Source organism: Schistocerca piceifrons, chromosome 5 (genome assembly GCF_021461385.2).
Source record: "Schistocerca piceifrons isolate TAMUIC-IGC-003096 chromosome 5, iqSchPice1.1, whole genome shotgun sequence".
Classification (NCBI taxonomy): domain Eukaryota; kingdom Metazoa; phylum Arthropoda; class Insecta; order Orthoptera; family Acrididae; genus Schistocerca; species Schistocerca piceifrons.
In genome coordinates this window covers 43,461,430-43,475,381 of record NC_060142.1, presented here as the reverse complement: position 1 = coordinate 43,475,381, position 13,952 = coordinate 43,461,430, and the positions used below count along the sequence as shown (strand labels likewise).

The 13,952-nt window shown below is 39.0% G+C and overlaps 1 protein-coding gene across 1 annotated transcript in view; it reads right to left on the bottom strand.

Annotated features, from left to right (window-relative positions):
- The window catches only part of LOC124798171 (hillarin), a 544,164-nt gene that overhangs the window by 26,469 nt on the left and 503,743 nt on the right, over nt 1-13,952 (bottom strand). Inside the window, exons 4-7 of the mRNA XM_047261455.1 lie at nt 8,754-8,994; nt 8,509-8,591; nt 4,732-4,875; nt 4,380-4,598 (exon numbers count right to left, since the gene is read on the bottom strand). Of these exons, the coding sequence (XP_047117411.1) occupies nt 4,380-4,598; nt 4,732-4,875; nt 8,509-8,591; nt 8,754-8,994 (687 nt within the window). The remainder of the gene's footprint in view (nt 1-4,379; nt 4,599-4,731; nt 4,876-8,508; nt 8,592-8,753; nt 8,995-13,952) is intronic.

Below are 13,952 nucleotides of genomic sequence, written 5' to 3'. Positions count from 1 at the left end.
GACCATAAGTTCTTTTATATTTGTGAAACTTGCATCGACTGCAAACAGTGTGGCAGAACTGCCAGAAAATAGTGGCAGAACTGCCAGAACAGCATTACTCTTAGCAAATGTTGGCAATACCATGGCATTCAGCGACATGTACAAAATTAACAGTGAATATTGGACCCAATACTGGGTTTATTTGTTAGTCTACATCAATGTTATCCTCATCTGCATATTTTCCATAGCATATTATACATTTACTCCAGTACTTTTTGCAATTCCTGACACACTTCTAGAACTCTGTCACTGGGATATCATTTAGTTGTCTCAGTGATGCATTTTTAGTCTCATCTGTGTTTGTAAAAAGATTGCCATTTAAGTTTTCTTTATGTTTGGTAGCAAAAATTCACATGGGGCAAGGGCACCATCACAGTGTTGTTTTTGGCCAAAAATTCAATAAGACACAACGAGGTGTAAGCAGGTGCATTATTGTGGTGCAGAAACCAATAATTGTTCCATGAAAAATCCAAACTATTTGGTATTGTTTCATGCAAATGGCAGTGAACGTATAAGTATAGCATTTCTTATTAAATGATTTACCTTATGGCAAAAAGTCTGGGTGCACTATACAGTTAGAATCGAAGAGCACTGCTGAAGCATAACATTCACATCTGGCCACATTTGTTGAGAATTTATTGGTCTTGGCAATCGAGAATGTTACCACTGAGATGACTGAGGTTTAGTTTCAACAAAGTATCCATGAACTCATGTTTTGTCTCCTATAATGACCCGTTCTGTCATCTTCACCTTCACCGAAACAGCAGTTGTAAACCCATGTTTCACTCATGCTAGACTCACCAAAAGCAATATTCAGTATACCTAAAACTTTCATGCACTTCAATCCATTCTTATAGCAAAATTTAATACAATTGCTCTGATTGATTTTTATGCAAAATAAACAATTGCTGATACCACTAAAACACATGTAATTTTTTTAACAGCTGACAACAGACTAAATATTCAATATGCCTAATGTTGTACAGATACTTTCAGACATATTTGTCAATGTTGTTGTTCTTGTGGTCTTCAGTCCTGAGACTGGTTTGATGCAGCTCTCCATGCTACTCTATCCTGTGCAAGCTTCTTCATCTCCCAGTACCTACTGCAACCTACATTCTTCTGAATCTGCTTGGTGTATTCATCTCTTGGTCTCCCTCTACGATTTTTACCCTCCACGCTGCCCTCCAATGCTAAATTTGTGATCCCTTGATGCCTCAGAACATATCCTACCAACCGGTCCCTTCTTCTTGTCAAGTTGTGCCACAAACTCCTCTTCTCCCTATTTCTATTCAATACCTCCTCATTAGTTATGTGATCTATCCATCTAATTTTCAGCATTCTTCTGTAGCACCACATTTTGAAAGCTTCTATTCTCTTCTTATCCAAACTACTTATCGTCCATGTTTCACTTCCATACATGGCTACACTCCATACAAATACTTTCAGAAACGACTTCCTGACACTTAAATCTATACTTGATGTTAACAAATTTCTCTTCTTCAGAAACGCTTTCCTTGCCATTGCCAGCCAGTCTACATTTTATATCCTCTCTACTTCGACCATCATCAGTTATTTTGCTCCCCAAATAGCAAAACTCCTTAACTACTTTAAGTGTGTCATTTCCTAATCTAATTCCCTCAGCATCACCTGACTTAATTCGACGACATTCCATTATCCTCGTTTTGCTTTTGTTGATGTTCATCTTATATCCTTCTCTCATGACACTGTCCATTCCGTTCAACTGCTCTTCCAAGTCCTTTGCTGTCTCTGACAGAATTACAATGTTTACCAATACAATGACCAAAAATTATATATTCCCCAATACTTTTGAACTCTCCCCCCGTAGCAAGAATTGCTGCATTTCAATGAACCCCATCAAGGAAAACTTCTGCCTCTTAGTGGAAGCATAATGTAGGAATAAGCCTTAAATTCTACAGTGTAACTGCACTATATTGTGTTTAATATCACAGAATATATCCATCTGTTTCTGAGGAGGTAATGGATGTATATGCATTCAGGTGAACAGGAAATCAGTTCTATATTTGTAATAGATACAGGAACACTGACTTATGACTTCTGTTCATACATTAAAGTAAGTTACTCTACAATGTTGTGCTTGGAAGGGGCCAATTTTCCTCTGTATTCCAGTAGAGTTAACACATTTATCTAAAAATACATGCTGCCTGGATGCATCTGTACAGTGATTTAAAGCCCGCACCATGGAAGGCTTGGTACTATGTTGAGAAACAGCATGTAGAAGCACCTTGTGATATAGCTGGGTAGCAGAGTGAGGACTCGCTTGCTCACTCACGAGTTTACCAAAAGACTACACTCCATGCAGCAATGATAGTTAAGATCATATTTTTCTAAAGTCATGCAAATGGCCTTTTAACAACTGGTAACGAGAAGAATTTTTGGGTACTTCACAATGTAGTTTTTAGTGTCCACTTGTAACAACTGTTGTGTTTAGTCTGGTCTCATTTCAGAATAGTTTTCAACAATGGAACCAAAAATCAAAATGCTACTATAGTAAATTTCTATTTCAAGTATAGATACGTTCTAATGAGTTGGATTTTTTTAAATGACCATACTTATGTTTCATTATTCCTTCTCTCTCTCTCTCTCTCTCTCTCTCTCTCTCTCTTTCATTTTTTTTAACTATGGAAGTAATCAGTGGTTTAAAATATAATATGAGTAGGTAAGTAAAAACCTACTCACCAAGTGGTGGCAGGAGAAAAAATACACGAAAGATGTGGAAACACACAAGCTTGCGGAGCCCGTGGCTCCTGGCAGAAGAACTGAAGGGAAAGAAAGAGGGGTGAAAGAAAAGGACCAATATGTTTAGGAAATGGAGAGAACTGTGAGTCAAGTGAGATTTACTGGACAGGATGAGCAGGAAGGACTGATGGTTAGTGCCTGAACTGGACAAGATATGAAAACCTGAGGACTTCAAGATGTTCTCTACAACACAACATCCATGACCTCAGTGCCTGTTTCAACACACGTGCTATCTGCATTCTTCCCCCAAAGACCAGTTTCTCAGAAATCCACAGGTAGGAACTAGTGTTACAACATGTCTTTCACTATTGCTGTCCACCTAGCCTTAATTTACATTATTACTTTCTTTAATTTCCTCTGTCTCCACACTTCTTCTCAGTAACTATTCCTGTCTTCATTTCTTTTAGTTTTCTTCTTCTTTTATTTCCTGACGCATTTATTTTTCCCTGTGCCCCACCTTTACCACTTCTTTCTGCCCTTAATAACTCTCGCATGATGCTTAGTCAATAATCTCTGTTTTGCTTATTACACTATATTCCATCTTTAAGCTTGTCCAGTGCAATCCCCAAAAATCAGTGTTTCCTCCTCATCCTGTCTGGTGAGACTCCCCTGACCCAGGGTTCTAGGTGACTTTTTTGAACTCCCCCATTTCCTAAGCCTCTCCAGTCTTTTCTTTCATCCCTGTTCCTCCCTTTTCAATTCGTCTGCCAGAAGAAAGAGCCAATAGCTCTGAAAACTTGCATGTTTCTTTAATCTTTGTATGCATTTTCCTACTGCTGCTTGGTGAGTAGACTTTATCGATCCCGTAATATTATGTTTTCAAAAATTGATTATTTCTGTTGTAGTCATGCACAAATTTCTGCTCTTACATTAACTGAAAATTATACTGGCAGGAAGAGCTTCTGATTGCAAAATAAATTAATTACCAAATTGCTAACCAGTGCAAACCCTCCAGCAACAGTACAAACCAGGAAGATAAATATCTGAGAATCTAGGCTTATACTATTTTAATGGACAGAAACATATGTTGACACATTCAATGATCACATAGTCACACTTGGAACTTTGAATATAAGTCGATCTGCAAAATAGTGGTAGCAGTTGTCTTTTTGAGATAGTGTGCAGTTTGAACCACAATTTTCAGAAAGAGAGACGTATCAGTTAACATTTCACGTATCAGTTAACATTTCACAATAATGAAATTTAAATGTATTTTCTCTATCTTTTCATTAACATATGGAACAAATAATTTCATGATTAACATATTTAGAGAACTGCTGCTGTATCCAACTACTTGCCACTGGCCTACTTCTTCGAAGGCTGGTGTGAAACTATAATATTGTTTTACCATTTTGTTTGACAGAAACTGTGGTGGCAGCAGTTTCTCCATGTTTTCAAGCTATAGAATGAGTAACCTTTAACTTTTTCTGACAAGCTTCATTTTTAAGATTTGTAATTTACTACAAAATTTTTGGTTATAAATGATGTGTGACAAAATATTAAGCACATTCTTGTTTTTTCTCCATAACTGATATTCCTTTGCAAAAACAATACTGTACCTTAAACTGTCAGACTTTCCTTTGCTACCAGCTTTTGGTACTTCCTTGGCATTTACAAGATGCCGGGCTCCCCAGTTACACTGTACAAAACGCCAAGCTCCAGCCACATAAACAGCATTCCAGGAATTTCTAAATCTGTTATCTTCAAAGCGAACTCCAGGTTGGTACCCAGCAGATTTTGAATACCCCTTTATGACTACGCAGTGAAGACCAGCATAACTGCAAGACACAAACTTTTTAATTTAGTTTTAATTTCCATTTTTACATAGGTACATAGGTAGAATCCTTGAGTAGTTTGTTTTCTGTAGTACATTATATTCAAAATAAGATTCAAAACAGGAAAACTTCTTGCCTGCAAAGTCGTTTGAAAAGCACATGATAGCTTTCAGTTCCATGCTTTATTCCTCTTAGTAAACCCATAGGTGTATCTCCTCTCAGATTTTCATCAAACTGCATTGTATTCAGATTCTTCACTGTAATCCATCTGAATATGGTCCTGAAAAATAATGTTTTCATTTAGCCTCGTGTGCAGGCATGCAAAAATCTCTCTCTCTCTCTCTCTCTCTCTCTCTCTCTCATGTATGAGGATACATTTAGAAAGCTATATAGAACTGTTTCATAATGATTTAGAAAGTTTTAGTGAGAGAAACATGGAATCTTATTAGAAAATCATGTACAGGCTTGTAATTTATGGTATTATTCACAGAAGAGTGGTAACAGACATCGATATCAACAGCCTAAATAAGGAACACAGTAACAGGTTTGGGACAGTATTTACTTACACAAACAAGTTTTAAATGATAAATGTCTGGCAAAAAATGGCCTATCTTACAGTAGTTTAGGCTCTGTAAACTTCAACAAAATGTTTATAGACATGTGTAAAACCCTAAAAAGCAAGGGAAACATACATTCTGATGGGGCTGACAAAGGAAAGATACAAACTGAAAATAAAAATTATAAATATCAAAGAAAGAGCGCTCATACAACCACAAAAATGTTCTACTGATGCAATGGAATATCAGTGGCTTAACAGCAGAACTTCCAAACCTTAAATACTCTTAAACTGATGAACTTCAAATTCTATGAATAAATATCAAAACAATCTGTCTAAACAAACTTTGGTTAATAGAAGATTGTATAAAAGTTGTAAAAAACATTAATAATTTTAGGTAGCTGGCAGCTTCTGTAGAAAAAACAAATCTCATGGAGTCTCCTGCATTCTTGTTAGTTCATCAATTATAAAGGAAGAGAAAATTTTAATTATTTAAGTGACGAGTGTGTCTGAGAGTTTCTCTGTAGAGTTAAATGATCTGAATGCAGTGATTATTGCAATCTATATAATTCCTGGATGAGCTGTGACAAAAGTGTTCTTAGCTAAATTCCAGTTCCTCCTAAAAAAAAAACTTCAGAAAGAAAGTAAGAAAAAAGTTGTGACTGCAGCAACAGGCTTTGACTTAAATGTGTTAGTTGAAAGCAGTGAAATCACAAAATTTTGCGACTTATTTCAGAAATCAGGTGTCAAGTTGACATTTACCAAAGGTAGTAGGGTAAACAGAGGTTGGTGTCCTACATTGATAATGTTATGACAAACTACTAACTTGAAAATGAAAATAAGTACTGCTCAGACCTAGGTAATTCAGATCATTCAGCTCTGTTTATCGAGCTCTCACAAGCTTCAGGAAATGCATGTACAAAAGGAATTTCAATAAAAGGAATATGGATTTTTTTCTCAGTGAACTAAGTATTGTGATACATTAGTGCAGTGTCTGTATTTGACAGTGTCTGTAAAGTTTGATACAATGTTCCTTCAGATGTGCATTTGTGAACCACTCCTAACTTCTCCATAAAGTCCAAATAGAATATGGGACAATACTTTAAAGTCATTCAACTCTTCCTTAACAGGTTAAAAATGAAGAGTAAATGTAACTCAAAATCGAAACAATTACTTATACTGGAAAACAATTTCCCAAAGAGTCCCACATGGTTCTATACTCTGTTCTTATCTTTTTCTTCTCTACATAAATGACCTACCACTTGGAACAAATGCTGATTCAGTCTAATTTTGCGATGATACATCAGTTCTAATTGCAAATGAATTTCCTGAAAGAAAGTGTCCAAAATACTTAAGAAAACCATGTATGATGTTCCATCAAAATGGACTAAAACTGAAAGTAACTAAAACCAAAATGATGCATTTTGAAGCAAAATAATTATAACAGATTGAAATAAAAATAATCTGCAATGGTCAGGATATTACAGAGTCAAATCATGTGCAGTTCTTAGACCCAAATCTTGATAAAAATTTAAATTGAAAGTTTTACATAGCCTACTTAGCAAATAAACTGAACAGCTTAGCATTCGCATGACAAGAGTTACAATCATACTTCAAGTCAATTATTTGTTATGACATAATCTTCTGGGAAATTAAGCAATTGTCATGCAGCTTCTTGTATTAAAAAATAAAATAATCAGGAACATGTTTACAAAATTAAAAATATTATCTATTACCTCATTTACATATATGAGATGGTGTTCTTCACATTTAAAAATCAACACACTCTTGACATTTTCCATTTCCACTACAACTATAGCACTTATCACAGAGAGAATTTTAAACTTCTGACACCCTCTTAAAACTCTAGGCCCAGACACGAGAATATATGGGGTTAAAAACCACAATAAAATAAAAGGCAACAATATATTTAAAATGGATCTTTGTTAATGAAAAATTTCTCTTTGCTCTTGTGGTGTAACAGTGTTGTTGTTCTACTGAATAATTTATTGAGGACAGTTTCACAATTGGAACAAGGGAATTACATACTCTATTTTTTGCTTACTGGAAACTACAGTACGTATTTGTGTAACAGTATCTCAGAAATGTAAGTATAAAATAATGTAATCTTTTTTATTTCTGTATTGCAAATTTTGACATGTCTCCTAGACATCAAGTCTAAAAATTTGAAAATTGTATGTAACAAGAGGAATAAATCACATTTCACATAATGACATCATTCAGTAATATCTTAACTAAATTGGCACAAGCCCAATGTATGCAGAAATGATTGTGGTTAGGAGGTAACTGAGAACAGAAGATATGACATGAAGGCAAAGTTGTCACCTGTGTTTGGACAGCTTAAAGGACAACTGTATACCTTGCCAGGGGACAGATATGGCCATCCAATCAGTAGTGGCCTAGTGACAGTTCACCAGTCTGCTAAGTTAATGAAACAGGCTTAAAAGGAAATATTAACATGTAGCTCCTATATTTCAGAATGCTATTCATTTGTTGTCAACATTGCAAATAATGAAAATTCTGCACTTAAATCCTCCAAAAATCATGTGGTTTGATGAAAAAGAGAACATAATACATAAGACTGGACAGTTTAGATAATGAATATTTTCTGAGCTATGTCAGACCTAATGTACCCCATCTTTTATCTAGAGAGGGGAAAATGTTTAAATGTTGTCATAAGAGTTGAGTGGCAACTTATGTCAGTACTGTTACTCATGAAATTTAATGATACTTGCTGTTGGCCCATCTCTTATAACTTACAGTAGATTTAGGATAGAGCCTCTGTGTATGAGTCATGTGAATTTTCAATGATTTCAATGTTATTTATGTCTTTGATACATGTAACTGGGGCAGGCATTATTTTTTCCTGTATTCCCTGGTGATTGTAAAATATCAAATTCTGAAATTTTCTTCATTCCTGTGAGAGATCTGTTAAGCATTTACAGCAACAACCAGTGAAGCTTACAAAGTAAATAGTCAAATTAAATATTTGTAAAATATATTACAGTAATGTAAATAGTTTATCATATGAAACAGTAAATTGCTTCTTAATTTTTTACTCTGTTTTTTAAGTCCCAAGAGAGAGAAAATGGAATGGAAAATTTATTAAAAAGCACAATGTTGTCAGTTGCAGTGAATTATGACTACAGTGTTTCCCTATTCTTTCTATTAACTCAGAAAACATTTGTCCAGGTAACATTCCACATCTCACAGACACACATCCCACTGAAATACCACTATTACTGTATTAGTAAACATGAGATTACAGAGTGATTTACTCAAATTACTAAACCAACAACGTTATTGAACAAGCCAAGATCCTAACAAATTTTATACCTTGCTTTTTCAATGTCAGATCCACATCGACCAACTAACTGTCTCACCAAGTCTGTGAAAGTCTTCTGGTCTTCTTGTGCAACCTGAAAATAACATTTGTAAATTATTAGCACCTCAAATATAAGGTTATCAGCAGAACATTACAGCAATTAAATGCAAAGAGGTAGTGACAACATAGTCTTCTTTCCCAATTATATCACATGAGTTTAAAGTAAGAAAAGAGGAATAACTTAAAAGATACCAACCGATATAGCAATTTGATCAACATCAGCAAACTCCACAGGATCGTTGTAAACTTCAAATTTCGAGAGAGCTGGTGGTGCTGGCTGTGGTGCCTGACTGGGGTATGGTAGCAGCACATCATCTGTGTAGCCATCTCCATCATCCAGGTACAGAGACTCTGCCATCATGTACTCACTACGCTTCTCGTTGATCAGCTCCAACATCTCTCTGCTTTGCTTCTCAACCAGAGCTGCTGTCGCTGCCCTGTAACCATAAGCACCATGTTATAAAACTGTATTTGTCATTTGCTTCTTGCATAGTGTGGATACAAAAATGATGGGAAAATTTCACAACTTTACTAAATATCAACAAATGTATATGTCCATTATGCACAAACAGGAGTCAGGTCCAACATCAGCAGATCCAGAGATAAAAAATTACACCTATGCGGGAGTTGTTTGTAGGTGTAAAAGTCCTGTAAATGCAGTGATGGAAAGAAACTGGAGCCATGCAAAGGGACACTGAATGCTTGGAATGCAGGCTTCAAAAATTACTTTGAAAATTATCAAAAAGTCAAAACACTAAATGTGGCTGTCAGTAGAAAAGGAACAAATTTCATCGTTTGGATTGAAATTGAGGGAGAATATAAATTCAACACATTTGAAGTATCACAACTAAGAATGATACAAGCTAGCTCAGAATACTCATCAGATTGAGGAAGTAGCTGAATTTTCAGGCAATCGAGAAAAATTCTATTGAACAGCACAATGTTAGAGATCACACAATTATTGATGGTGAATAGATTATTTGTACCATTCCTCATTTAAAATGAAACAGATAAACTTTCCTGTAAGAGCAAACCATCAAATCTAATAATTTAGAATGAAGTTCATGACACAAGTGAAACAGAAGACCATAAAGCCAAAATAGATTTGAGACTACCCATAATTAAAGTGGCATTAAATTTCCTGTTACTGGTGCACTGAGTATGAAACTACTGGGTTGTAACAACTGCATTTGACTTGTAAGTTTGGTTAGTAACACAAGACAGTAAAAAGTTAATTCTCAAGAGGAGTGATGGAAACAGATCAAATACAACATGAGGTGCAAGTGTGCAATGACATGAAAGAAAGTGAAATGCTGGTAATTCACACTTGGAAATAGCAACTGCCTCTTTCCCATATAAAATTATACACCAGTCTGTGAAACGTAAGGACAAAAGTAACTTTTACATGATGTGTAACTGCTAAAGTAAGAGCTCAACAAAAGTTTCACCATACATAGAAAAAACTGCTACATATAGTACCAAAGGTAACAGAAAGAAATATGCAATGAGACTAATGGAAATGGCACTTTTATTCAGAAACAATGATTATACTGCAGTCACCACAATTTGTGATTGTCCACTGATCATTACAAAACACAGGACATGGTTCTTAATACACTCCTGGAAATTGAAATAAGAACACCGTGAATTCATTGTCCCAGGAAGGGGAAACTTTATTGACACATTCCTGGGGTCAGATACATCACATGATCACACTGACAGAACCACAGGCACATAGACACAGGCAACAGAGCATGCACAATGTCGGCACTAGTACAGTGTATATCCACCTTTCGCAGCAATGCAGGCTGCTATTCTCCCATGGAGACGATCGTAGAGATGCTGGATGTAGTCCTGTGGAACGGCTTGCCATGCCATTTCCACCTGGCGCCTCAGTTGGACCAGCGTTCGTGCTGGACGTGCAGACCGCGTGAGACGACGCTTCATCCAGTCCCAAACATGCTCAATGGGGGACAGATCCGGAGATCTTGCTGGCCAGGGTAGTTGACTTACACCTTCTAGAGCACGTTGGGTGGCACGGGATACATGCGGACGTGCATTGTCCTGTTGGAACAGCAAGTTCCCTTGCCGGTCTAGGAATGATAGAACGATGGGTTCGATGACGGTTTGGATGTACCGTGCACTATTCAGTGTCCCCTCGACGATCACCAGTGGTGTACGGCCAGTGTAGGAGATCGCTCCCCACACCATGATGCCGGGTGTTGGCCCTGTGTGCCTCGGTCGTATGCAGTCCTGATTGTGGCGCTCACCTGCACGGCGCCAAACATGCATACGACCATCATTGGCACCAAGGCAGAAGCGACTCTCATCGCTGAAGACGACACGTCTCCATTCGGCCCTCCATTCACACTTGTCGTGACACCACTGGAGGCGGGCTGCACGATGTTGGGGCGTGAGCGGAAGACGGCCTAACGGTGTGCGGGACCGTAGCCCAGCTTCATGGAGACGGTTGCGAATGGTCCTCGCCGATACCCCAGGTGCAACAGTGTCCCTAATTTGCTGGGAAGTGGCGGTGCGGTCCCCTACGGCACTGCGTAGGATCCTACGGTCTTGGCGTGCATCCGTGCGTCACTGCGGTCCAGTCCCAGGTCGACGGGCACGTGCACCTTCCGCCGACCACTGGCGACAACATCGATGTACTGTGGAGACCTCACGCCCCACATGTTGAGCAATTCGGCGGTACGTCCACCCGGCCTCCCGCATGCCCACTATACGTCCTCTCTCAAAGTCCGTCAACTGCACATACGGTTCACGTCCACGCTGTCGCGGCATGCTACCAGTGTTAAAGACTGCAATGGAGCTCCGTATGCCACGGCAAACTGGCTGACACTGACGGCGGCGGTGCACAAATGCTGCGCAGCTAGCGCCATTCGACGGCCAACACCGCGGTTCCTGGTGTGTCCGCTGTGCCGTGCATGTGACCATTGCTTGTACAGCCCTCTCGCAGTGTCCGGAGCAAGTATGGTGGGTCTGACACACCGGTGTCAATGTGTTCTTTTTTCCATTTCCAGGAGTGTAGGTTGTGATCACCACAGCCAGCAATGAATGCTTTGCAACAGGCTCCCATGCTGCCCCAAGGTTGGTAAGGAATTTTATGGCAAAGTATTTTATTCCTCCACCAGTGTATTGACATGTGCTGGACAGTCTTTGGAGCATGTTGATATACTGCAGTATGTCTCCCCACCACATCCCACACCTGCTCCCTTTTGGGAGAATGGGTAGGCCAGACTGTTCACCGAATATCCTCTCGTACCAAGAGTTCCTTCACCTGTGCTTTTCAGTGCAGTTCGGCATTGTCACCCACAGACTGAAGTCAGGGCTAAATGCACTCCTGAAAAAATGCATGTGGGAAAGGAGTAAAGTGTCACAAAAATGTTGACCAGTGAGTGCTCCATTTCCATAGATTTGGAGGTCACCCATGCAACCTTATGCCTCCCCACACCATAATAGCTGGGCCACCTAAATGATCACGTTTGACAATACTCGTTGGAGCGTTATGCATTCCTACCTCCCACCATGTAAGGATGCAGCCAGAATCACTACTCAGACTGAATCTACTCTCATGTGATAAGAGCACAAAAGCCTACTTCTAGTTGGTCCAGTCCCCATGCTCTTGGCACAGTCGCAAGCCGTGCTTTCCATGTGTGGGTGTCAATGGAATTTACTGGCCACTGAGCAAGTGTTCCTCCACTATGCAATCACCATGCCACTGTGGAACCTGAGATTATGTGCCTTGCATTCATGTTAAGTTCGGCTTCAATTGCACCCACTGTCTGACTTGGATCCCTTCTTATCCATTGCACAATTTAGCTGTCACTGCTACTGTAGTTAACCATGCTTGATCACCTCCTCAGACTCTTCTCCTTCAAACAGCAGTGCCTGCATGCATGTGAAACAATGTAGTGAGCAATAACAAACTCATAGGTTTCACTCATCACACTTTATCCTTCTTCCAGTTTCCTAATGATTCTTGTCCATGTGAGGTCATCCAGTTGTTGCCTGTGGGCCATGTTGTAATGAAGAACACCATCACAGTGCAATGTAGCTGGTCACTGATTGACACATACTGTCTTTTCCTGTTGCTTCAACTGGCTCGTGCTGCACGACTAGCCACATTTGGCACTATAGTCACACTGACCTTATGGCCGTGGCATCCAGATTCCTGTGCACAACTGGGAGACATCTGACAACATGTTCCCGCACTTTCATTCATTTTCTCTGAGTAGTTAATATATCATGTTACTTTAACTCGTCTTTAAGATTTGCAGAACAGAGTGTTATTAATAGCTGAAGCTGATACATTCTACACCTGCTATTTATCTTCCTAAACCTGTTTCTGGCTGACAAAGAAATCATATATATTTCCAGCAAAATATGGCTTTTCAAATCAATTCAGTTGCATGCAGAGGCGCCATTTTTAACACACTCCTTAAACAAGATGAGAATAGTAGTCCTCACAGTAATTCTTCATAGTGCTGTTCTCTGCATTAATGTATAAAAAGTTACAAACTGGGCGATTAAGCCATTTGGAGACAACATATTGCTTCTGATATTATATAACAGCATTTGGACAAACATGGAGGCTCCATATTTGCATGAAGTACTGATAGTGAGCATTAATGGTAATGATACTGTGGGCAGAGTAGGAACCATGTACTGAATGTGAAAGTATTGTGTCTGTAACAACTTTACTTGATTTGGTGGAAGTGTACTCTTTTTTTTTTTCCACACGTCCTGTTGGGTTGACATCGTAGACATGTGAGAATGACATGATGCGTTTAATTGAACTTTAGGATTCTGTCGCTTAGTGGTTCAACAATCGACGTATTCCGTTTTGCCTCACTAGTCTACTGATGAGAGTCTTTACCCGGAGTTCGCTCACTGCTCCAGTGCTGCTGACAGATGTTCCATCCCAGTGCCATTTTTCTGCTTGAGCTATGTCTCTCTAGAATACAGCTAGAACCAGACCACGCTTCTCCCTTCACATCTACCGACGGCCAAGATAGTGATGAAGATGTTTGGTTTGTGGGGCTCTCAACTGTGCGGTCATCAGTGCCTGTTCAAAGGCCCAATTTTTACACAGTCAATTTTTTTTCACAATCCAATCTACTCACTGTCACAAATGATGATGATGATGATGATGATGATGAAATGATGAGGACAACACAAACACCCAGCCCCGGGCAGAGAAAATCCCTAACCCGGCCGGGAATCGAACCCGAGTCCCCGTGATCCAGAGGCAGCAATGCTAGCCACTAGACCACGAGCTGCGGATGGCCAAGATAGTGTGTGCCTCTCTGCAATCGCGGCTTCTGCCAAATGTGATTGTAGAAAAACATCGGCTCGGTCTGGTGGAATGCTGTGTGGCGAGCAA